Source organism: Parasteatoda tepidariorum, chromosome 7 (genome assembly GCF_982258835.1).
Source record: "Parasteatoda tepidariorum strain Cologne lab strain chromosome 7, Ptep-v5.0, whole genome shotgun sequence".
Classification (NCBI taxonomy): domain Eukaryota; kingdom Metazoa; phylum Arthropoda; class Arachnida; order Araneae; family Theridiidae; genus Parasteatoda; species Parasteatoda tepidariorum.
The window spans coordinates 92,526,202-92,552,608 of NC_141761.1; the positions used below are offsets into that span (position 1 = coordinate 92,526,202).

General features: G+C 25.9%; 1 protein-coding gene across 1 annotated transcript; it reads right to left on the bottom strand.

Annotated features, from left to right (window-relative positions):
* Window positions 1-8: 8 nt before the first annotated feature.
* On the bottom strand, window positions 9-26,405 carry LOC107442018 (WD repeat and coiled-coil-containing protein). Its single transcript, XM_016055456.4, has 10 exons — window positions 26,120-26,405; window positions 25,140-25,260; window positions 23,590-23,771; window positions 22,076-22,199; window positions 21,899-21,965; window positions 14,296-14,357; window positions 13,877-14,015; window positions 9,913-10,035; window positions 2,262-2,357; window positions 9-1,045 (listed from the first exon to the last, which is right to left on the bottom strand). Exons 1-10 carry the CDS (start codon window positions 26,172-26,174, stop codon window positions 86-88), a joined length of 1,929 nt encoding a protein of 642 aa, XP_015910942.2. The 5' UTR covers window positions 26,175-26,405; the 3' UTR covers window positions 9-85.
* Window positions 26,406-26,407: the final 2 nt, after the last annotated feature.

Genomic DNA, 26,407 nt, shown 5'->3' on the forward strand with positions numbered 1-26,407 from the left:
ATGCAGAATAACGTGATGAATAATATTTTATTTACATGTTTTGAGCTTAATTAAAAGATCTAAGCGAAAATCTGAATTTAAATGCTTAAGAACGTTTCGATAACAACGTATTCAACTCTTTCCTTATTTCACTCAATTTCCTGTCTTGATGTTTTAGCCTAGAATTAATGTCTACTGTCATACTATCCAACTTATTTTCAACAATGTGCACACTGTGCTGTAACTCTTGTATGTGGCATAATAACTGAGCATTTGAAGGGCTGTTGGTGCAAGTAAATGAGCTGTAATGAAGGGCAGATATTCCAGATACGACCTTTTTCAGTTCTCGAAGCTCCGCTTTTATGTCGTTGAGCTCGGTGCTGTGTGTTTCGAACATATCCAAGACGCATTTCTCAATATCGAATATTTTTCTTTCTGCTATGTTTCCGCGCAACGTGCTGCCACGGCTCACAGAAGAATAATGCTCGATGCTGTAATAATCTTCATTACTGGAGGAATTTATTTCGATTTTCTTTGGCATCACAATAGATTCGGCAGAATAGTAGCTAAGGACACTTTTGTCATCGTTCTCTACCTCGTTGCAAGGTTCTACTCTATCTAGGTGAGCTTCGACGGCTTTGTCGCAAAACTCTTTTTTGGGCTCCTGAACATTAGAAATGGCAGTGTTAATGTCCATCGTTTTGCTAGTTTTGATAGGAGTGCTTCTGGGAAGGGTATCGGCCTTAGGAGGAACACTTTCGACTGGTGGCTGCCTTTCTGGAAGTTTGATACGACTCTCTGAACAAGCACGCCCCCTCAAAGTGTTTCTCCGATCAAAGCAGCTTGCAAAGTCTTTCTCCTGGACAATGAATCTCTTTTCAGGACCTAATAACGCTTTCAAAGCTATAACTCGAAATGTCATGTTGCAACTAATGTATCCATCATCAGGAATATTGAGAGAGGCAGTGCAATCTTCACATGACTGTCCACTTAACAGCCATAAGAGTTTAGTGTTATTAAAGGTACTGATAGCTATCCCCTTTGGTACTTTACCTTTCTCTAAGACCTATAAAAAAATATATATACATTGAGTTTTAAGCATATATCTATATAGCATAAGTTGCATGCTATAAACAAAATTTAAAAGGTAAGTTATAAAAAATGAATATTTCTAATTAACCATAAATAAGTATCCTGACATTAATTACCACAGATTATTGTATACTAATTTCACATTAATTACCACAGATTATTGTGCAAATTTTACACTTCCATTAACAATCCCAAGCTAATTTGGCATCTTGCATCAGTCTTTGATCATAATCTTTTAAGATATGCTGAGCTTTTTAAATATTAAGTTTCGTTTACTGCCTTAGGAGGAAAGCACTGTTTTCTTAGTTCATTACCATAATTTGTTTCAATGATTAATTTTTCCCCTCATAATGAATTTATGTGTCAGAAACAAAGTAATAAAAATACATTGAAGTACTTCTTTGAATACACATTTGAGTTTACACTTAATATATTATAGAAAATTGTTTTTTGATAAAAACTGCTACACTTGAACAAAACTATTACACATGAATCAAGCAAAACTGTATGACATTATCAGAAGAAAATTATGTCAACTTCTTACAATTTAGAACTATATTTGTAAACTAACGTCAAATTAACTTAAGATTAAAACGTCTCTGCTATAACATTTTTGAGTTGTGTGTAAACACAAACCAGCTTTTGACGCAGAAAGGCACTTGGAAAACAGAAGCAAAAATCGAGATATTAATTCCTTTATGCCACATTTTCCAATTTATAAAAATGGTAACCAATTATTTTAATGTTATCTATGCTACACGCTAAAATTCTTTTAAATTTTTAGGTAAGTCAGTTTTTATTCTAAAATTAAGTTATGATCATTTTAGACTAATTGAAACAAGTTTATCAATGATAATATTGAAATATTTGGCCAATTTTTTATAAAATCCACGCTTAATGTACTTTCATCTAAGCAATAAATCACATTTTATAAAAATTTTATTTCTCTCAAATAAATAATTAGCTTTTAGTCTGCTGAAGTAGCATGAGTCTCTCTTAAAAGACAACACAATACTGGTTTACATTACATAAAAAAATATACAAATTTTAAATTTTAGTAATGTCTGCGACAATAAAAGTAGTTTTGGGGTGATAAAAAAAAAAAAAACTAAAAATGTAAGATGTCATTCGAAAGAGTTATTTTTTTAAAAAATCAAATCATTACTCATAGTTAATAAAGTAATATTCACCATTTCTGTTATCTTTGCAATAGGAATCTTTTCTACGGAAAAAAATTGAATCCGAGAACTACAACTGCTAGCAACTATACAAATGTTAGTCATTGGCTGTAAATAAAAGGAAATATTAATGATTTGAAATATTGTACGGTGCATAAATAAAAAAAATGGAACAATTGAATTTGAATCCTTTAATGTTAATTGGTACCATTTGTTAATGTTAATTTTACGTTACCTATCTGGTAGTATCAATTGAGCATTGAGAAATAATGGTAATTAATGGGTGAAATGATTCCATATTCCGGGCATACGTGTTCTTCACATTTCTCATGAGCCAGGATAACATGAGCTCATAACATTCACATTTCATTATACACTTACATGAAATGTTAAATTTTACTTACAATCATTTTTAAGTAAAAACACCTATTCAAATAATAACTGTACAGTACACTTGTTAATTTTTTATAAAATAAAAAAAACTAGCAGTAAATTTCTTTGTTATATTTCATAAAATTGTCAAAAGTTGGTATTTAATAAATCTGATATAGTTTTTTAATAAATATTAGCGATTTTTCAAAATAATCTAACATGCCGAAAATTACTTTTTGCAACTCAAACTTAACATTGAAAATAATATTATCAGTGCAGCCAAATCATTTACTTCTATTGAGGTATTCTGTAGTCAAGAAGATATATTTTAGATCTTTTTAAAATAAGCAGTAATTATAATTGCAAGAATTAAACATCCACCTACATGACCAAATATGTGAAGAGTTTAATTAAAAATAATTCTATGAACAAAAATAAATTATCAAATGATTTAAGTTTCAGAATTCTAAAGCAGGCTACTAGTAATCTTATCTGAAAAGTATTTACATTTTCAACCATGTATTTTTAAGTAACCAAAAAAATAATAATATTTGGCAAAAATCATCTAAACAGTTTTTTTTAATAATATTTTTTGAAGTACTTATTTTAGTACATGAAAATCCTATCATTAGATTAAAAGTTATTCATGTTGTTCCATTTTTTGCGCACTGTACACAGATGCATTCAAAGCAATTCATAAATGTATTATATAAGTAAAAGAATTGAAATATAAAACATTAATTAATGAATAAAAGGACAATAAAATAACTTTTGTAAAAACCTTATTTTTCATAAAGTCCTTAATAAAATGTCCTCAAACATTTCCATTGTTGCCTATGTTAAAAAAATTTCATCCATTTTCTTTATAGAAAAGAAATTTAAAATTAAGTTTTCTTCAAAAAACAAGTCTTTTACTTTTTATATACCGACAGGACCTTTTAACTGCCACAAATATTTTCCCATTGCATTGAAACAGAATAATTACAGAATATTACATTGGAACTTGTCTGTCTCTGGAATAAGACTTTCTGTTTATCATTCTTAGCTGTAAACACACATTTATTAGAAGCTAAACATCACCTATGGAAGTTTTTAGTTGTTGATATTTTGTTCAAGATTGCCATTTCATGATTTCTCATTTTCATTCCTCAATTCTCAGCTTTCTATCTCGATCATATTTTCAAGTAAGTCTTTCGTGTTTTTTTATTTATTCATAACTAGTTATAAAACATTTCACATTTTCAACTAGTTATAAGACAAAGTATTAAATGTTTAATTTTAACTAAATGTAGTGTAAGTACTAAATTTAAAACTTTATGAAAAATGGACATTATTTCATGGGACAAAAAAGTTTCACATAAAGCTTTTAATAATTTCGTAAATAAAGGGTTATGAGAGGATTGGAAGTAAACAAAATTTAAGAATAAAAGGACTGAAATATGTCTACCATAGTACAATATCAAAAACAATGGATTGTTTTTCTCTATATGTCCCACAGCCATGTATCTGACATTGAACTGCGATTAAGCACATTTTATGATAAGTTATACAGTCAAACCCCGTATAGTGAACGAAATGTTCGGTCCCGTGCCTTGCTATACACAGATAATGTTATTTTTTGTGGATATAGTGAACCAAAAAAGTGAGGAAGTTGGATATAATGAACTTTTTTCTGTCTTCAACTGATTTTTTTTTTAAAAATTTTGTAATAATTTTGAAATCAATATGCATTTTCTGTCAGAGGGAATGTGTAATTATTCATTATTGGTCAAAGGATTGAACACTGATATGCATTTATAAGGCCCTCATTTCAACTCCTTTTTGCTCTCAGTTCAGTTAAAAAAATCCTGCAAACAAGTGTCTCAAATTTATTATGGCTATCATTAAACCTAAAACGTTCTTCATTGAGGATAAAAAGGGCATAATCAGAAAAATTGAAAATGGATGCAATCAAGCAGATATTTGCAGGGAATATAAACTATCAAAATCTGCAGCTTGTAACATATGGAAAAATAGGCAATTAATAATTTCTGCTCATGAAAAAAATTTAGATGGCAGAAAAAAGTTGAGAAACGCAGATCACAAGGATGTTGAAGAAGCATTACGGAAGTGGTTCACCAATCAAAAAAGCCGCAATCTTCCAGTATCTGGACAAATCTGGTCGATGAATTTCCTAAGTGATTTTATGAGACTACTTTTATGTGGGAAGAGTCGGGAAGTGTTTCCATAATGTTTTTGAACATGTTCAGGATTGCTCATCAGCTAAAGATTTTTTTTTGTACACAAGACAAAGAGTAATGAAAAAAAAAACCACATTTTTTGCTACTACATAATATTTTTCAGTCATTTATTTGAATGATGTGTAATAATAGGGAGGAGTTTGGGAACCATTACGTAGTTAAATTGCCTGCGTAACGGATATAGTGAACTTCTGGTTATAGTGAACCAAAATTTCGGTCCCTGGAAGATTCACTATAGCGGGGTTTGACTGTATTAATTTATTTGCTAAATGCTACTTTAATACAGATAAACTTCAGTATTTAATGTTATTTCTTCAAATATGTATACTTTTGTTGATTCTAACTTATAATAATTAATTTTTTTTTTAAAAATTTCCCCAAATTTTAAAAAAAATAGACTCTAAAGTTTTATACAAATTGATGTAGTCTCACCATAAATGACCACAATTGCAACAATTATTTGACTTTTAAAAAAAAAACTCTTAGTATGATGTCTAAAAAATTTTACCAACATAAAAAATTACCTAAATGGCATATTTTTCATAGAAAAAAGTTTCATCTTTGTTATGATCAGGGATGAGATTTTTCAGCGGATTTCCGCTTTTTTCACATTTATCTCTTAAATTTCAGCCTTTTTTATCAAAAATTCAGATTTTCTAAAAAAAATTTTTTTTTTATAAGTATTCCGCTTTTTCAGAAAATGCACCGATTTTCAAAGAGAAACAGAACATTTAAACTACATAGCTACCAATCCTTTCTCATTTTTACTTATTTTACCTATTTTCTCCCCTTTTACACGCAGCAGATAAGATTTTCCGAATTTTTTACCTGCCCTCCAGATAGATCCGATTTTCATAGTTCAAACGACGCTGCTTCTGACAAGCCTTTTAGAGGTCCCAAGCCTGGAATCTGCTAATATTCTTATTCACACGATTTTAATATCAAACATAGCTTTTCATATTTGCGTGTTGCGATTCTTATTCACGCGATTTGAATATTGTACGTTGCGATTCTTATTTACGAGATTTAAAAATCCGATATTGTGATTCGTATTTACGTCTTTTTAAAAACCTATGTAGCGATTTGTATTCACGCAAGTTTAAAATTCAATGTGTTGATTTGCTCATGCGGTTTATAATATCAAACATTGATTTTCGTATTTATACGTGATTTTAAAATGAGGCATTGGGATTCGCATTCACGCATTCTAAAAGTTATGCATCATAATTCTTATTTATGCAATCTAAAAATTACGCATCATGATTCGTATTTACCCTATCTAAAAGTTATGAATCGTGATTTGTATTTACGCGTTTAAAAAATTCTATATCCCAGTTTGTATTTTTTCATTTTCAAAATCGTATATCTAGTTTCATATTCATGTGATTTCAAAATCCATACATTGTTATTCATATTCACGCAATTTTAAGATCAACTATCGCGATTCTTGTTAGAAGTAAATTTTTTTTTAATTAGTTACTATAAAGGTGATTATTAGTATATGTAAGTATTACAACATCAGAGAAACTGGAAGGGAATATATTCAAAACTTACATTCTGTGCTTGCAAAGAAGAAAAAATAGGATTTGTCACAAGATGTTTGAAGATGGACTAACGACTAAATATAGCAAACATAAAAGATATAGTAAACAAAAGCAATCACTTAAAAAGGGATTTAATTAAAAAAAATTTGGGGGGGAAAAAGAGTTAATTAACTCATCATCAAAATTTTATTTATAATTGCTGTTATTTATGCTATAAAATGCAAAATTCTTATCAAATAAAAAACAATTATCTAAACAGTTGCTGATTGTCATGTAATTTTTCAAACTAAAATAGCAATTTTTGTATGTTAAGGAGTTACTATATATTTCTACTTCACTGTTATTGATATGTTTCAAAGGGCTCTAGTTAGATTAGACTATAATATGAACATAATGATTTGGTCCATTGTTAAAGTTTTTTTTCCCAATATAATTTAAAAAGTAATATTACTGATATATTTGCTATAAATCACATAACAGTATTTATTAAAAGAAATGAAATATTAATGTATATTCTTAGTAGTTTTAATTTTCTAAACCAGGTAGTTTCTCAAGTAGTAATTGTCTCTTATGTGAACTGAGGAAAAATATAATTTCCAGCTTTATTTTTTCAATTGGTAATTTTTTTTTCACTAAATGTTAAGTATCAATGTAATCGTTTTTATAATAATAGATTAGTACACAATTGTATGTCAACACATTATTTATTACCTTAAACTGTCTGGAATTTATTATTAAAGGGTTGCGCTTGCGTAAAATTTACTATCGTGGAAATTCAGCTTTTTTGCGTTTTGGCTAATCTCATCCCTGTATGATAAATATAGAACACACTGCATAACCAATTCCAAAATTAGTACACCATGTTTTATATGTTTATTAACATACTTAAAATTCTTTTGATAAATTTAAAAATCTATTTAAGGTTAAAAATTTGTAATTTTGAATTAATAATTTTTTATTGATTACTCAAAATTGTAGAAACTAGTGTTATTATAAATCTTACAATTTGGTTTTAAAATATATAGATTTGAAAACTAATATTTAGCTCAAACAAATTAAAAGTATCTTACTAAAATCAGACTTCATTCTTAATAAATTTGTTTAAAATTAAAAAAAAATAGCAAGAAATATAAATTTAACTTTTGTAATCCAAAATAAAAGAGAAAAAAACTTAATGTTTTAATTTTGAAGGTAAAATAAGTAAAGAAAAAGTATTTAAAAAGAAATACAGATTTTCAAGAGCAACTGTTTCAAAACATTAACCAACAAGAAATGAATTCCACTTAGGAATATTAAATTACTGAACAAACTTGGAAAAAATAAATTATCTCTCACACTCTTACAAATAAAATAGCTTTCAAACGAATACTTCAACTTGCTTGAATCATTTCAAAACTAATAAAATGTTTTAACAGAAATTAAAACAAAGTATGTTTAAAAAAATAAAATTTGGCTATGTGATATTAAAAATCTAATTAGTTAGAAATAAAATGAAAATAAACTAACAAAAAGAAATATAATTTAAAGTAAAATAATTTCAAACAAAAACTCAATAATTTAAAAAGAATTAAAATTAATCAGCAAATTAAAAATATAAACTGGAAAATTAAATTATACTTTTTCTTTAACATTGTTTAACAAAAAAAATTTTTATTTGGTTAGAATAAAACAAAAATCAAAATAAAATAAAACGAAATAAATAAAACAAAATATAAATAAAACCTTATACAACCAAACGTACACTCAAACCATATGGTGATCAATTTTCAAAATGGTTAGTCATAGTAATACAAATTCTCCTTCTTAAACATGATTTTATTCAGATCTTGGAATTCTTGACATCCCTGGAAACCTAGAAAAGTAAGAAATACACACAACATTTTCATGTATTTCTGTTGGTACCAGAATAGGAGCTTTGTTAAAACTTTTCTGCATTTGTTGAGGGCTTTATTTTACGGGGTTAAAAATAGAATTTAGAAATACACGAATAAATATATTTACATTTTAAGAAAATATAGGTACTGAAATCATACGAGTTATTTGTGTGATTACATTATGCTTCTGAAAATATAACATGGTAAGTAAAAAATACAACATTTAAATGTATTTCTATATGTACCTAGTGCAGTGTGTAAGAGCTAGGTACTTTTCTGAATTTGATGAGGGCTTTATTTTATGGAATTAAAAGTAGAAATAAGCAATAAAAACAAAATAATAAATGTTAAAATGTATATATTAACAAAAATATTAACATTTTAAGCAAATGTACTAAAATCATAAGATTCATTTGTAGTTACATTATAAAAAAAAAGCACACACACATACTTCAGCTAATGAAGTTAGTCTCCTTGTAAATGAATTTTCATAAAAAAAGAATTAGATAAAATATAGACAGGCTATCTGTGCACCTGAAAAGTCATGAGAAATCATGGAAAGTCATGAATTTTGGTATTGAACAAAATTTGTCATGATTATAAGTTTTTTTTATTAAAAAAAATCATGGAAAGTCATGTATTTAGGCTGCCCAAAAATCCAATTTTTAAAATGGAATTTACCCCCCCCCCCCCAATTTTATGGTGTTCCGAATAACAAAATCTCCTCTCACAGTCATACTTTATTAAAATATAAAGTGTTTTTATCGTGTTCTTTAAAGATCATGGTGTTCTTTCAAAAAATGAAAGAAAAAACATTTCTAGACCGAATTATCTTTTAAACTTCTGTAATTTCAGAATTTTTGTTATTATTATTTTTTTTTTTTTTTTATCAATTTAAAATCCTAGCTGAAGCAAGCCAGTCATTGGCGAATTTTTTTTTAATTCCGAAATGAGAACAGAAAAATCAAGAGTATTTCTTTTCCAACGAACAAGAAAAGTATCTTTAGAATATAATTCTATAGAAAAAAAATTATTTGCTTTTGTAGTTTTTTCCAGCTATTTTACTACTTCAACTCTTTCTTTACTCTGTTTTTTAAATTTACAATCTATAAATATGAAGTACAGCAGTTTTGTTGTGTTAAATTTATTGTTGTGTTTTTGTTGGAGAAAATAATAACTTTTTTAAGTCATGAAAAATTCTTGGAATTAGTCATGGAAAGTCATGAATTTCAAAATCTAAAATGTAACAGATACCTTGTATAGAATTTATCCAGTTTAAGTTATAACTACTAAAATTTTCCTTAACAGCTATTATATTTAATAAATATTGATAATATTCATAACTAATAAAATATCCATATCTATATTGGTCATGAAAAAATAACATGTATGGGATGAAGGGAAAAGTATTTTATTAAAGTACTACACATGTCCTTTTGGAAGAAGAAAAAAAAATGTCACCTAATATTTACTTCAATTTTATTAGTTAGAAATTTAATTAATTTTTGATTAATTAATTTTGAATAATTAATTAATTTTTTAGATAGAAATAAGTGGCGAAACATTTAAATATATTAGTCAGTACATGTATCAGTATTTAAAAAAATAATAATAAAACTAAGACCATTTTTACCTCATACACCATGATATTTGGAGTTAAAATTTCTTCAATATCTATTTTAGTCATGATATATGGTTTGCCATCTATAGCATTATATCCAATTAATAGTAGTTGTGAGTTGGCAACTAAAGAATTCTAGAATTAAAAAAAAAGCATTGACTATCAACAATAGGTGAAATAAAATATCAAGGTCAGATAACATTGGGGATAACCTACTATTATTATGCTAAAACTAGAATAAAAATATACCTAAAATTAAGCAATGAACAAAGAGAAAACAATTATGATAAATTAGTTCTTTACTCTCAATGCTATAAAGAACTGTTCACACAGGTAAAAAACACATAAAAAGATTTAAAATATAATTATTTTGCTTATTGCATGCAATTTTACTTTAATAAAATGTTTATAAGTTCTTTTTATATGCATATATAGATTTTATTTTAACAAGGTTTAAATGTTAAAGAGACCAAATAACAGAGAGATCTAAGGTTCCAACATGGTGCCACCACCCCCAGGGCTATTGAAGACTCTTATGGGGCATTAGAACAATTTGTACAACTCACAGAAAAAATTATTTTAAATATAGAGTGGGCATTAAATTAACTACTTCTTTTGTTTTGTATTAAAAAACCGGTATATATTTAATTCTGCATGAATTAAAATGTTTCTAAAATAATTATATTAATTTAGCAATTTATTGAGAAAGGGATTACTAACCCATTATAGTGTATACAACACTTTGCTCTTACTGTTCAACTCAGAAAAATTTTAACACTAATTAGTCCAATAATTTTTTTTCCTTGAAAAGTAAAATTTTTTTTTCAATTTTTAACAAATTATTTTGATATTTTTTTACTACTAAATCTTCTACTAAATTACTAAATTTTCACAATGTTGCAATTGATATCAATTTTTTCATAATTATATTGCAGAAGCAATTAGATTTCAAAATTTGGTATGGTAACTTAATATTCTGCAGTATCCACTTAAGAATTCCTTAGTATCTGCTTTATGTTAAAGGGTTCTATGACATTCTTATGCAATTAAAAATCTTTTTATTTGAATTTCACCTAAACTGCTATTTTCCTTATAAAAACACATTTAAAGTATAAATAATTTTACTGCAACCAACTGAGGGAGTGAGAGAGGTTGATTTTTTATATTTTCGATTGTTCTAATTTAATTATTTAATTGTATTTAAACATGCCTTTAAAATCAAATACAGATGTATATGCGGTATCGACGTGGTTTTAAGTGACGTCATGCCTCCCGCAGATCGAAAGTTGTACAAATCTAAGATAAATATACCACAATAAATAAAATAGAATTAAATAATTATTATTAGATCACAGTGTTATCTAATAATTATTTTTCAAGACCTATAAAAATACGTAGTTTAATATTTCAATTTATAATTTTTAGTATAACCTTTATGTGAGGGTAAGTTTATTAAAAAATTAGCTAAATAAAGATTAAAATATAAATTACATTTTTCAGTAGGAATTTTCAACAAAATAGCGATATGATTTAAAGTGTGACATAGGAAAAATGTTTTTAAAAAAAAAGTTGCTTCTAAATATCTTAGTAAAAATTTTTTATACAAGAACATTGAACATTTCTTTTGACTTTGGTGGTTAATTGAAAATAGGTTAGAAATCTATGATCTAGAGAATTTCAATTCCCTAGGAGTCTTAAGGAGGAGATAATAACTGAAATTTCATACCACAAAATTGTAGTTCACGCATTTGAATAGATTCTTAATTATAAAAACTCAAATATTGAATTTTCAACTACGAAATGTATTCAGGATTATTTTATACCTCTCTGAATCAATGTTTCCAGAAAGCTAATATCAAGGTAACACCAGCCTATTTAAATCAAGGTCATAAAATTAATCACTCCAAAAATGATCTCCTTTATTATCATTAAACCTCATTATAAAAACATAGGAGTTAGGAAAACTTTCATTTTATTAGTACTTTTATCTTAAAAAGAATAGTTCCAGGAATAAGTATTAATTAATAAATTTAATTTTAAATTATTAGAAAATTTATTGCAGATTTTGTAACGATTTTCTCCCCTTCTCCAAACAAAATTCCATTGCCTCACAATTGTTCAGCTAAAATATCAGGTCATTCTGTCGAGTAGTTTTAAAATTTTCACTTTTTGAAATCATAACTTTAATTAGAATCACCCTGAACATACATAGCAGAGATATGCTACCCTGGTATATACGTCGCACCCGTAAAACATCAGAAAAGCCGCACCATCGGATATGTAGCAAAAAAATTTTCTGCGAGAACGATCGGGGAATTAATGCATCTGTTTCAGATAACAAGTTCTATGCAAAATGAATAACTAAACATTTAAATATCATTAAAATAATTACATACAAAAAATTAATATTCAATCTTACTTAAAATCAGAAACTTTGTATTTCTATAATTATCATCATAACTTTTCAAATGTCCGTAAAATTGTACGGTGTAAAATTGAGCGCAATTGAATTGCAAACGCATTACGTTAATAAATAACAATTTAAAATACTCGAATTTTATGTAAACAAAGTGATTAAGAGTCTAAATATAATAAAAATAAGCCGTCAAAAGACAATAAATTGATTAAAAGAATTTTACTAGGTGCAAAATTTTACGATATAGAACAATTGCATCACGTCACTTTACGTAATTTGATTTGAAATACCTAAATATTATTAAATCAAATAATTAAAGGGCTTAAAATCTTTACAATAATTCACAAAAATATTAATAATAATTGAATAAAATAAAATACATCTTGCGTTGTGCAAAATAGTACTGCACAAAACAATCATGAATGCATCCAATTTCTTTCAATTAATTTTAAACTTCTAAAATTTTAACCTATCAAATGATACAGCTAAAAACTTTTAAAATAATTTTTAAAAAGTAGATGCAAGAAAATAAACAAATTATCTTGTTCTGTGCAAAATAAAAGCATAAAATTATTGTGAACACATTACCTCTTTTATAATTAATTTATAATATCCCAGTTATAAATAAATCAAATGATTAAACAGCTAAAAATTGTTTCAATGAATGTTAAATATTGAATAAATAAAGCAGCTCATGCATTCCTTTTTTAGCCACACTCATCAATGTTGTATCATTTCTCTCGAACGAATTGCGGAATCGTATATCTTCGAGACTTGGAAATTTACGATAAAAAAGCAAAGCAAAAATAATGAAGTTGACCTTCAAGATAGATCATTTAAGCATTTCACTCCACTCCTTCAGTTTCGAGAATGACATGGCTTGCATATTTTTCTTTCAAAATTTTTTTCACACCTGCAACAGAAGAAATGGGGAATCGCATTTCCACGGATCCTCATAACAGACTATTCAAGGGGAGACTGCGGGAGGGAAATTCGTCAACGGCATCTTTGATTAAAAGGGAGATCGTCTGTTGCGCTATCGTTGCATTCTTGCAAGCTGTTTTTCAGCATTTTTAATTCTTTAGATTCTAAAGATGAGTAATAATGAAATTTTGGAGAATCGATGCAATAAAATAAAATCTTTATGCTCAAGTAGTTAAAAAAAGAAAACCTTTGTATAAGCCACCCCATTAGATATGCAGCCCATACCAAAATTTAATATTTCAAATCATAGACACTGTGCTGCCGCAAAATTATGGTATATATATATATTTTAATGAAGTAATAGCATTATTTTGGAAGATTTTTTGTCTTCAAAATTATACAGTCTTCAATTTTAATATAGTGGTCAACATTTTGTCATCTTATTTGATATACAACATACTATTAGATATTATCAGTAATGAACTAAAACATCAATAAAAAAGAATAATGAAAAAATGACAGCAAAAATTATTATAGGACAGCATAAACTTAAATTAAAAAGTGGATTTTTCACACCAATTAAAACATTTGATCCATTTTAATATGTAGTAATATACAATAAAACACATGTCTTACTGAGTTTGATGTAGAAGGCCCATTCTCCCCAACTGATGTGTGAGAAGTATTTTCTACTTGGTGTCTAATTACATCACTCAGTGGCAATTCTATGGCACATAAAAGACGTGTTTGATCTACAGTTTCTAAGCTGCACACTCTAAATTAAAATAGAAAACCTTACTGGCGAGTAAAATTAAACAAAATCAAAAATAGTTATGACTGTAACATAACTGACAATATATGTGCACATAAACAATATGCTGATAAAGATGCAACCTGAATTATGTATGTATTCTTTTTTGGCTTCTATAAAGCAATTAAAACAAATGAGATAATGATTTTAATTCTATGTGCAAATCCACCAGAGAAATAAATAATAATATTTATAAAACAATTAGTCTATCGAATAGTTAAGATAATATAACAAATATACTAACCTTCCTATGACAAACGAAAAAACTGGCTCACACAGGTCGGTGTCATAAGTGAAATTATAAAACTGAAATACAAAAATTAAAAATTAGTACAAGTCCATTTTAAAAATTCCACTTTGACTGAATAAAATATAATAGCATAATTAAATAACTAGTATGATCATCCTATCTAATAATGAATTAAAAATATTAATATTAAATAAAAAAATTAATTGTATTTAATTTGATTGGTTTGTTAAGGCCACACTAATAAGCACGGCTAAGATGTTAATGGTAAATGCATTTTTGGTTCCTTTATCCTTAAAGGGACAATATTTAGGATCTTGTGGTCATTTTTTAGGAATATTTATTAAATAATATTTTTCATTTTAAGAGCATTCAGCCAATAAATTAATTTTTTCCTTTATGAATTAGCATAAATTTTTGATTACATTTTGTTATTTTAATAAGCATGGCTAAGATGTTAATGATAAATGCATTTTTGGTTGTTTTATCCTTAACGGGACAATATTTAGGATCTTATGGTCGTTTTTTAGGAATATGTATGAAATATTATTTTTCATTAGGAGCATTCAGCGGATAAATAACTTTTTTCCTTTATGAATTAGTATAAATTTTTCAGTACATTTTGTTATTTTAATAAGCATGGCTAAGATGTTAATGATAAATGCATTTTTGGTTGTTTTATCCTTAACAGGACAATATCTAGGATCTTATGGTTATTTTTTAGGAATATGTATTAAATATTATTTTTCATTTTGAGAGCATTCAGCTAATAAATTACTTTTTTTCCTTTACGAATTAGTATAAATTTTTCATTACATTTTGTTATTTTAAACATCAAACAATAACAAGTATTTATGTTGAACCCAAATTTTTTCAAGATGCAAGAATTATTTTTTGGACAGTAGAAATTTTTAAATTTTAAGAATATCAAAAAAACATTTGATAATGCAATGCCATTCTGATGTTTTACAGACATAAAAATGGGGGTAAGAGCCATAGGGTCAGAGTCATGGGGGTCAGCAATGGTTGGGTGACACAATATGCAGGAGATTTTTATTTATGAAGATAATTTTATAATTTCACTTCTTGAAAATTTTCATTTATCTTTATCAAATGTTTATGTACATTTAATTTTATATATAAATTGCATATTTATTTTGATAATTACCTTATTTTTTTAAATGTATTAAGACAAGTTTTAAAGAAAGTAAAATAAAAAAATTTACAAAATTTTTAAGGGCATTATTTATTTTTGATGATTTTATTGAGGCTCTATTTGTACATTTTAAAAGCATTTTTTTAAAAAGAATTTTTAAGTTATCAACATCTTAGTTCTTGGCAATAGTCAAAGATTATCCTTCATAATGATCTGAAGAGAGTAAAGGCAAAGTACCAGCAATACACTACCACAATTTAGTTTGGAGAGAAAGATAGTGGTATTCGTTGAGCTATGTGCCTTGTACAAAAATTTTATTTTATTTACATATTTTTATTGGAATTCAAATTTTATGTTTTTGTAGAGACACACTGTAGAATAGAATTTGAAAATAAGAATTAATCTCAATTTTATAACACCCTACAAATATTAAATGGAAAATTATTTCAAAATGCTTCCTTAATAGTTACAGACACTTTTGAAAATAATGCTTTTTATATATTGCTGTATTTAAACCTTGTTGTATGCATGAGAAAAATATTAAACATAAAAGTTTAAGGTATAAAAAGCAAAAAATAATGATTAAGTTTTTAAAGTTAAAATAAGTTTAAAAAACAGGTTAGATTTTGCACCACACATGCATAAAAATTCTGAAAAAGGCTTGCTATGTTATTAGTATAATTTCACAATATAATTTATTTTTTAATAATATTTTGAACTTTATACTTTGGAAATGTAAGAAAAACACTTATAGTAATGTTTAAAACTTGGGAAATTTTAAAAGAGAGAATATATTTACACTTTTATGTTCTAAGGTTGATAAATCATGCATTAAAGTTCTAAGAAAATTAAAATTAAGAAGAAAAAACTAAAAAAAATTCTAATTTTTAAAAGAAAACATATATAATGACTACAGGAAATTTTCTTTTCAAAAGAGTTAGTATTAAGTTTTTTAAAATACATTAAAATTTTACTGATAATTAGCAAGTGATAATAAATTGCTCATATTGAAATACTCCTACCTCTACATTTATCTTTTAAAGATATTGTAGTTCAAGTTCTCCAAGAAAAGTGGATCAAGACACATTAAGAATTAAAAATGTAAGATCAAAACAAGATAGAAAACTTACAGCATTGAGACAGACATAGAAACAGTGCGAATTGTGATTTCAAGTTTCTCACGATAATATAAAAATCATACTATATAGTTGAGAAATATCTGACAGTAAGCAGAAGAAAAAAATTAAATAAAACTTATTATTTTAGAGCTGAATAGCTAATAAATCATAAAACTGTATGCACTATATTTAAACATAAAAAACAGGCAATTGTTTTCTTTTTTTGCAAGCAGATTTTTTTTTTGCATTAGACACTTGGAAACTTAAATAAACACAAATTTTTAAACTGAAATACATACTGAAGTGCCAAAATTCACAAGATGATGGTACATAAATATTTACATATTTGTACTAATAGGTACAGCAATTAAAGTTTCAGGATATATATTCATAATTATAAGTGTTCCTCATTCTGCAATAAGATCATCAAATTACAACAGAATTTTAAAGGTATTTGGCCACAGAATATGCATAGTAATTTTTATGAAGACAGTATCATCTATCACAGTTTTGATGGTGTAATGCTAATACGATCTCTAAAAATAGTTTTCCAACAGAATTATTATAAATTTCAAGCAACGATACTTTATTTGATTACATTATTAAATTACATAAAAGTTTATAATAACATTTTAAAGTAAAACGTAGAAGGGTATGCCTTCCCTGATAGTGCTTATTAATTTTAATATTACTTTGTTTAATAATAATATTCTGCATTTACTTCATAACTGTTTAATAATTTCCTGTTAAAATATTTCTTTGTTTATAATACTTCATACTTTTGATTTTTACTTAAAATAAAGATGTTGATGCAGATATGTTGCTAATTTCGTTTTTCAGCAGCCGAATAATAGGTATATTTGCACACTTCCATTCGCATGCAGTCAATATAGATGTTTCATTTGACCATCTAATTTTGTAGACTAATATGCCTGATCAAGCATGTAAAAATTTTGTGATTGAGGCTTGGTTTTTATATAAACTCTTACGGCTTAAAAGGCCAGACTCGTCCCAATTCAACAGTGAAAGGTGTTAAGACAGGGAGGGAAAATTCTAGTTACACTTTTAATCCACCTTATTTAATTTTCCCAAATAAACTGATGGTAGACTTGTACTTTATTCAGCAGTATCTTTTGAGACATGTAAAATATAAGGCCGACATATAATCAGAACTTAAAATATAAAGTGAGTGGTAATTTAAATTTTCTTTTTTTAAATTATACCAATATAGTTTTGCAATGAGTAGTTTTTGAACGGTACTTAAAAAGTACACATTTGCGTTTTTTTAATTTTTGATAAATATTTTTGCTTTTGTGCAATTTACACATTGTAAAAACCATCCAAATCAGTTTTTATCTGTATAAACTGTAATAAAATTCAATTTTCAAAAATCTAAAAACTGAAAAATGTGAAATTTTAAATTATTGATTCAAAACAACAAATCACAGATTTTTATTACTTTAAATTTTGAGGAAAATTTCATTGAAGTTGAAAAAATTATCAAGCTCTATTATTCTTTTTCTAATCTAGTAAAGTAACCCTTTTATTTTTCAGTTTTTTACGAAAGATATTGAGCTGCCAAATAATACTATATCATCAAAAGTTTGTTAAATGAAAAAAAAGAAGAAAAAACACAAAGAAAATAAAAATCAAAAATTTAACCTAAAATCCAAGATGTAGCAGGTTGAGGCCTCTTAAGGAAAACCTTATAATAATAACTACACAAAAGGTTTTTTTTATTGTATTAGGGAAATACAAATAATTAATGATAGTTAAAAATTCAAATTAGCAGTATAATAATGAAATCATGAAAAAATAAGACACGATATACAGTTTCTACCTTGTGTTACTGAATTACAGTTTACTCATTAACTGAGCCATACAGGATTAAATTTATTAGAAAAAATAGTTTTGGCGAAATGTAAAACCTTTATGACTATAAGAATCTAATCATTTTACAACAGGATTCACAGCTTGTAAATTTCAAAAAATTTTCTGTGAAACTACATTTTAGGAAATCATATTAAATCACAGGAATGTTTATATGTATGTCTCTTGTGGCTTCCAGAAAACTTTTCAATGGTTACAGAAAATATTTTCCATTGTATTAGTGAAATACAGAATAAAATATGATATTTGTATTGTAGTCTAAATTTACGTCTTCATACATTTAACCTAGATAACTAAAAAAAATTCTAATAGACTATCTGCAAGTTTTTGGAATTCCAGACATCATCATAACACATTAAAACTACAATGAATGCAAATACCCCTACATATAAAAAAAAATTTAGGAGAAAATTAAGCTACAATAGTTAGTCACAAAAAAAAAAGGAAATATAAAAATAAGTGTGTTCTTAAATTCAGAATCTATGAGTTGAATGATTAGTCACAGATGACCATTGAGTTATCCTGAGATTACAAATAATTAGCTAATTACAATCAATTAAGTTTTGGGTAAAAATAAATTTTAGAGAGAGAGGGATAAAATCAAGGATAGAAAAATTATATGCACCATGTTTTCAGTTTTAAAGTTATCAATAAAAAAATATTCAGACAGCAGTTAAAAAGAACAGATAGTGTAACAAAAACGAACTTTTGTTACACAGATAGTCATGTTCACATCTAAAAATTAAGTTTAAAAAATAAAAATTATCTAGTTACACAATACAACAACGTAATTGCATCATCAAATTATAAATGTCACATTTGATAAAGTTCCAATGTGTAAAACACAAGAAATAAAATTTATACCTTTTCACCAAATGATTAGAATTTCCTATGTTAAAACTTAATTTATATAGTTATTTTAGGATATTAATGCAGCTATTAAGCTACAAAATAAGGTTAAAAAAATATTGCTTTTTTTTTAATCAACAGATATATTTGTTCCAATGTTTTTACACCTTAAAAGCAAAGAAAATGTGCAATTTGAAAAATGTGGCCAGATAGTTCAGTCTGAAGACTGAGATTTAAAAATTCTTGCACAATATTTTAAATCTTGATTCCTCTTTAGAAACTTTAGGCTATAAACTTTAGACTCTTTACTCTTTAGAAACTATAGCAATAAAAAAAATAATTCTTTCTACAATAATTTTTTCTTTATTATTTAGCTTAATAGTTGAATCATATGGGACACACAATACCATGTCATTCTAAACTCAATTGCTATGTATGCCAAAATTTAAAATAACTCTGAACAAAATTTCCTGAGAAGCTTATTTAAATTGTTATTTGTTAGGATCTATTTAATTTATTAACCTTAAATTTTTAGCCACAAATTAATATTTTAACATGTAATTTTTTTCTATCATTATCAAGCAAATTAAATGATAAAGATAATAGTTATGCATGGAAAAATCTTTGGATCAAAGAGGCTATATATTTCATTATAGCAAAAAAACGTAAATCAGGCATAGTAAAATACAATAAAATAAAAAATTTAAATCTGATAAAGGATGGTCAATGAACGTAATAAAATAAGAAAGGACACATTTCAGACCTTTCCATCATTACAACATTATCTCCTTTTTTATTTTGAATGTAAATAATCTTAATCTAGCAGAAAAATATACGATCAACTAGAAAAAAAAAGGTTTTGTGATGAGTTTACAACTTAATAATAGTTTGCACCTAGAATTTAATAGCTGTTCTATTTAAACCATGAAAATAAAATATTAGTTCTGATTGAAGTTTAATTATTGAGTTTTTAAAAGTTAATTAGATTTTTTATCAGTGTATATTATTTTCTGCATAGATTAAAAAATTTTAAGGAAAAGGCTAAAAGGAAAAAATTTAAACCATTCTAAAAAGATACAAATATAATTTACAAAAATGGGGTTCATTTTAAATAATCTATATTTAAAGTGAAAAGACTTTACTAAAACTAGAAAATGTTAGAATGCAAAAATATGGAAAAAATGTTGAGATATACAAAAAGAATGAAGATTTAAAAAAAAGAAAGAATGTGAGCTGTAAAATTCTTAAATTTCTACCAGTACAGTATGTTGTAAAAAAATCTATCACAATATTGTAAGTAAAGTTATTTGCCCTATATTGTCTCTTTTGGAAAAGTTTTTCAATGTCATATTAAGAGATTCAAATTTATCATCTAAAATCTAATTAATTAGCAATTTTTTTTCTTTTATTACAGTCAGGACTAGTTTAATATATGGGTAAATAGAGCACTGACAGGAATTTGATTCATACTTCAGAGGTTCATTGACAGACTGCAAAGTTCAATGACATATGGAATAGAATCTGCTATAGCTCACCAAACTTTAACCTTACATATTCAAAGTATTAAACTTAAGTGTTATAAATTAGGCCAGAATAAAAGAAAGACCACTAAGGCATCAGATATTGCATATTAATAGACAAATTAGTATTTGAAGCTTTAATTTCAACATAAAAAATAGCCAAAATAAGGTATTTTGTTCAAGACCTCTATTCAAATAAAACAGTCCAAGTTCATAACATTATAATAAACACTTAACACAAAAATAAAAATTGTAAAATGTGTTCATCTCGAGTGTGAGAAAAGTATGAGCAAGCTTTTGCAAAACTAAAAAGAAAAAATAAACACTGGATCACAACTAAATTTTTCTTTGATAGAACTGTAATTATATATAAGAAAAGTAAGATACTAATTGCTTAACAAGCTAAAAAAATTTTACAAAAGTGAAAATGTTTTGCATAAAATTAAGAATTGCATGAATGATTCTCATAAAATTTATATTCTCTTGCCCTTGAATTAGAGGCCGTATGATTTTGCCATCTTAGTGATCACATAATTTTTACATAAAATCACATTGATCACAAAAATACAAATATAGATATAAACACACATTAAAGAATTAAAGAAAAGAGAATTTTGTGCAAAAAAATTAAAAATGATTTGGCTTGAAATTGCTTTGGTTATATAATGCAATATTAGAAAGCCCTATTTTACGAATAAGACAAGACTAAAGGCAATATTATATTTTCAGTTGTTTTATTTTCGAACTTTTTAGAAATTTTAAAATTTTTTAATTTTTTTAAATTTTTAAAAATTTTAATTCTTATAATAATTTTTCTTATTCTCTTTTAAAAAATGTTTTCCTTTTGTTAAATTTTTTATCTTATTTTATTATATATTTTTATTTCAACAATTGTTAAGTATCTATCAGAAATTGTGAATCCATTGGAGGATAATATTTGTATTGCTCAGAGCTACATTAAAATTAAACTTTCCAAGGACGATAAATAGGTAAGTATTTTATGGGTTTTGGCAGTTCAGGTTACATCCCACAAATATTTACAAAGGAAATTCCAAGTAAAAGCTCACCAAAAGTTTTGAATGAGTGGCAAAAATTAACAGAGAACCAGAATAGTTCCAGCAACATGACGTAAATCTAAACAAAAAGGATTAACTTAAAAAACAGTATTCAAATATAGGTATGCAATGTATATGACCATAAAATAATTTAATTAATTTGCAATAAAATCAGAATTAGCTATTTACCTTTCAGTTCCAGAAAAACTTTTTATTTTTTCAAGCGAACCCGTTTTCGAGTCATTATTAAATATAAAGGCTTCATTTTGGCAGACGATACAAAGGACATTGCTAAGAGGGTGCCAAGAGAGACCTAAAAATTATAAAAAAAATTTCTAAGGAACCTTTTTCAAATATATAAAAAAAAAAATTATTTAATTACACAAATAAATAAAAGGAAAAGTCAAATCATCATTAGGTTGTAAAAGATTTTAGGAAGAACAAATATTCTATTTTTAATATTTTGTAAATTTTAGTTCCAATAAAAAGTCAGATAAGTTCTTCGCTCTTATCCATCTAGCATTTATCTCATCTCATATAAAAGGGTTAAAAGAAGCTAATTTGTAAAAGCAATACCAAACAGTTTTTCTTATGTGTACTATTTATAAGTTCTGAAAATGTTTGCAGATCAATTGAACTAAAAAAATTCCAAAGCGTGGTAACTAAATCTAATTATGTTTTACTATGTTTACAACAGAGATTACAATCATCTTAACTGCAGAATGTGTATAAATATCAATGGAATAAAAATATCCAAGCTGATGATGTTTAAGGTAATTTAACTTAGCTTATCTTCAATTGTGCATCAATTGATCAATTGGTTTCCAACAGCAACAAGAGAGAAAAGGTAAAATGCATTGTTACAAATAGCAACAGAATATAAATAGAATTGATTGACTCCCAAACGGTTAACATCATTGATTGGATTAGATTGAATGTAGAAGTTTTATGGCACAAGATCCAATTAACATCATTGATATTATATCACATACATAAAATTAATACATAGAAATTATTTCAATGCAACATATATGTCACTATTTAATTTAATTTTTATATGTATCAGCAATTGAAATTAATTTTTTAAACAATTTTTTTTCTTAGAAGCTAGTAATACTATTTTAAAAAGTATTAATCTTTAAATAATTTTAATATCTGCCCTAGATATTTATCACTTGATTTCCTAGTAAGAGTATAAATATATATTTTTTTTAACATAACAGATATATTTCTCATAACTTTAAAACCATACTTAAAATACAATTTTCCCAAATTGATATGGCCATTTACTTAGTTTAGGATAAGTTTAAATAAAGCGTAATTAGCATAGTTAATTTAAAATGATAAATTAATAGTAAAATAAACAGCTACACTATTTGTTTCCTTTTCAAAATATTACGATATTTATAAAAAATAACAAATTGATCGTTGAATAGTTTAAGGAAGAAATAATAATTCTATACTTGTAAAGTCAGTAGAGCTTTTCATCTGGAAAAAAAAGTTTAAGAAAAATGCACACATATATTTGATACATTTTATTGGGAAATCTCAAAGCTCATGGCAAGATATTTGAAGAACACTTCATAAAACACTAATCTGGCCAATAATTTGATTTTAATAATATTTTAAAGATTTGATTTATTTAATCATTATATTTTATTAGCTTCAGTAAATAGAACAATAAAAATAACACAATAATTTACCTTGACCTTGAGGTAAAGGGATTCCACAGATATAGGCTTCATTGGATATTTTAAAAGGTTCATTAATTTCTTCTTCTACAGCTTTCCAAACAGAAACTTTTAAACCTGCTTCTGATGAGCTAATAACAGCTACATAATAACAATTCTGGTAACAAGGGCTGCAGCTTATGTCATGTATAAGGCTAAAACAGCATAATATTGAATTTAAGATTAAAATTTTAATATACGTATTATAAAAGAAAAAAATCACAGAAATTTACTTATTGCATCTTTATATTAAAATTTTACTTATTGCATCTTTATGAGATTAAAATTTACAGATAATATAAACTTCAAGTCAAAATGGTAAAATGAATTCAGTTTTAGTCTTTATTGCGCTGTTTTTCTCAAACTATCATATCACATAAATAAATCTGATTCAAAAATAAATTTAAAATTTCTAAAAAGAATGCTTGTTTATTAAGTTTAGTCTTCATCTGAAGAAAAATCATACACTCTATATTATAAAACTAAGAACATTTTATTCCCTAAAATAAATTTTTAATCAAGAAGTTAAATTAACCGATTTACCTTACAGTGTACCTCATTGGTTCCTTCCGATTTTATCCTTAAACTGGTTTTTCTGAGTAAGAAATCGATTTTACTATGTGGATTGAATGGAAATTAATGATATAGAGAAAAAAGATATGGTAAATGTTGTTTAGTAACAAACAAAGTATTATATTTACACTTAGAAATAAAAATTATTTCTTAACCATTTCAAATATTTTCAATAATTAAATATCATTTGATAATTCTATCTAATTTAAATTGTTAGCAGTTTAGAAATAAAGAATTTAATAAGGAAAAAAAATTAAGGCATCTTAAAAGTTGTAGTATAGTAATAAGGAGTGCTAGTTGCAAGCCATGGTAAAAAGTAAAATAAAGATTTGCCTGCTTTATCTCAATAGTACTTCCTTTTAATTGTACAAAGGGTTAGAAACTGTCTTTCTATTTTGTTGCAAATCATAAATGAAAGGGAGGGGGGTAATAATAGATAAGTAAAAAACAATTTAAGGTTGGTTTTATAGTTTGTTTCTGAATCAGGATGCAACTTATTTTAATTTTATACAGCATTACAAATTAGTAGTCTTTATGCTATGTTACAAATTATAAAGAAAAGAATAAAAAATACCTCATAATTAATACTTTGTAGCTATAAGGTAAGCTTTAAAACTGGTATTTTATGCAGTTCATTTTAATTTTAAGAAAGACATAAAATTAAATGCCTTTTTGCCATGTTTCAAGTTTTTCAAGAAAAAATTACCCTTACCAGTTTATTAGAGTAAAACATATAAACGATGGCATTTGATACAGTTCCGTTTAATTCTATGCAGAAGTAGAAATTAATGGTGGTTATGTTTATTCAATACACAAACAAGATATTCAATATACTAATTAAGAGTTCTAGATAGAGAATTTCTAAAGCTTCGAATTTAAAATTTTTGAAATTCCAGTGCTTACATAGAGCCAAAATAACCTTGTAAAATTAGTAAAAACAATTTCCTCACCCTACATTTTCTAATTTTAAAACTTTAGGTAGAAGGTAACTTTGGTCATCCACACACGATACCGGCAGAAGAAAAACAGATGCACCATCACAATAAAGCAATCCCCACACTGGGTTAACACCTAAAAACAAAACATTTTATCAGGAATAAAGAAATTAATATCAGGAAAATTTAAAAGTTGATGTAAACATTAAATTGAATTTTATATTTCTGTATTAAAATTAGAAAAAATTTCAAACAAAAAATTTATTTTATTTAAATACATAATAAAGACCTAGTTATAATGTTATAAGCTAATTGCAAAGAGCTCACATTTTAAAGAATCAGTGAAAAATTATTTACTGAAAAATTAAAGAATCTCCCCTTTTTATGTTAATTTACAACTCAAAAGCTTCCTGAAATGGTAATTTAGCTTTGCCAATCACACCTAGTAGTAATAATTAAGAAAAATCATTAGCTTAATTTAATATAGCTGTTAATAAACTAGTATTTTAATAAAATTAAAGCAGTTAAATTTACTTTATGGTTTTATACTTAGTTTAGTAATAAAGATTTTTTAGTACAATTTAAATTTAGAAAAAGTTTATAATATTACATTATTAGAATTTGTATGAGTAAACCAATAGTTGTAAGAATCCAGTTAATTAAACATACATATTTGCAAATAAGTCTTCAATAAAATAGAGATACACATTAGCAGACTTCTTTGCTAAATAAAATATTACAAAAAATAGAAGCAGTAATAAAAGATGATATGCATTTAAATAATCAAAAGCATTTTAAGATGCGAGTATAATATAAATTTCATATTTTTAAATGAAAGAGAGAAAAATGAAAACAAAACCATTCTGCTCTTTCAGCTACAAAAAAGTATATACAAATGAAATATATTTTCTACATGAATTAGCATATATATTTTTATTAAATATATTAATTTATCTATAAAGATATATTTTAAAGAAAAATAAAATGAATCTAACATTTTTTTAATAAATTAGCAGACGTAGTTTTCAGCAACCAACAGCCAACATCCATAGTCCTTTTAACTTCATTCTATTATCTAGCACACAGTTATGAGTTATAAATAAAAATATATATATATTTTAAAAAATCTCATCAAATGTTGTCAATACTTGATGAAAATTTGGTAAGAGCAACGTGTTGCTTAATAAACATTCATACATTCCCCAAAATTTTATAAATTGAGAAGATAAAATAAGTTTTCTCAAAAGTAGGACTCCAATGAGTTGATAGGTCAAGTATTGCAG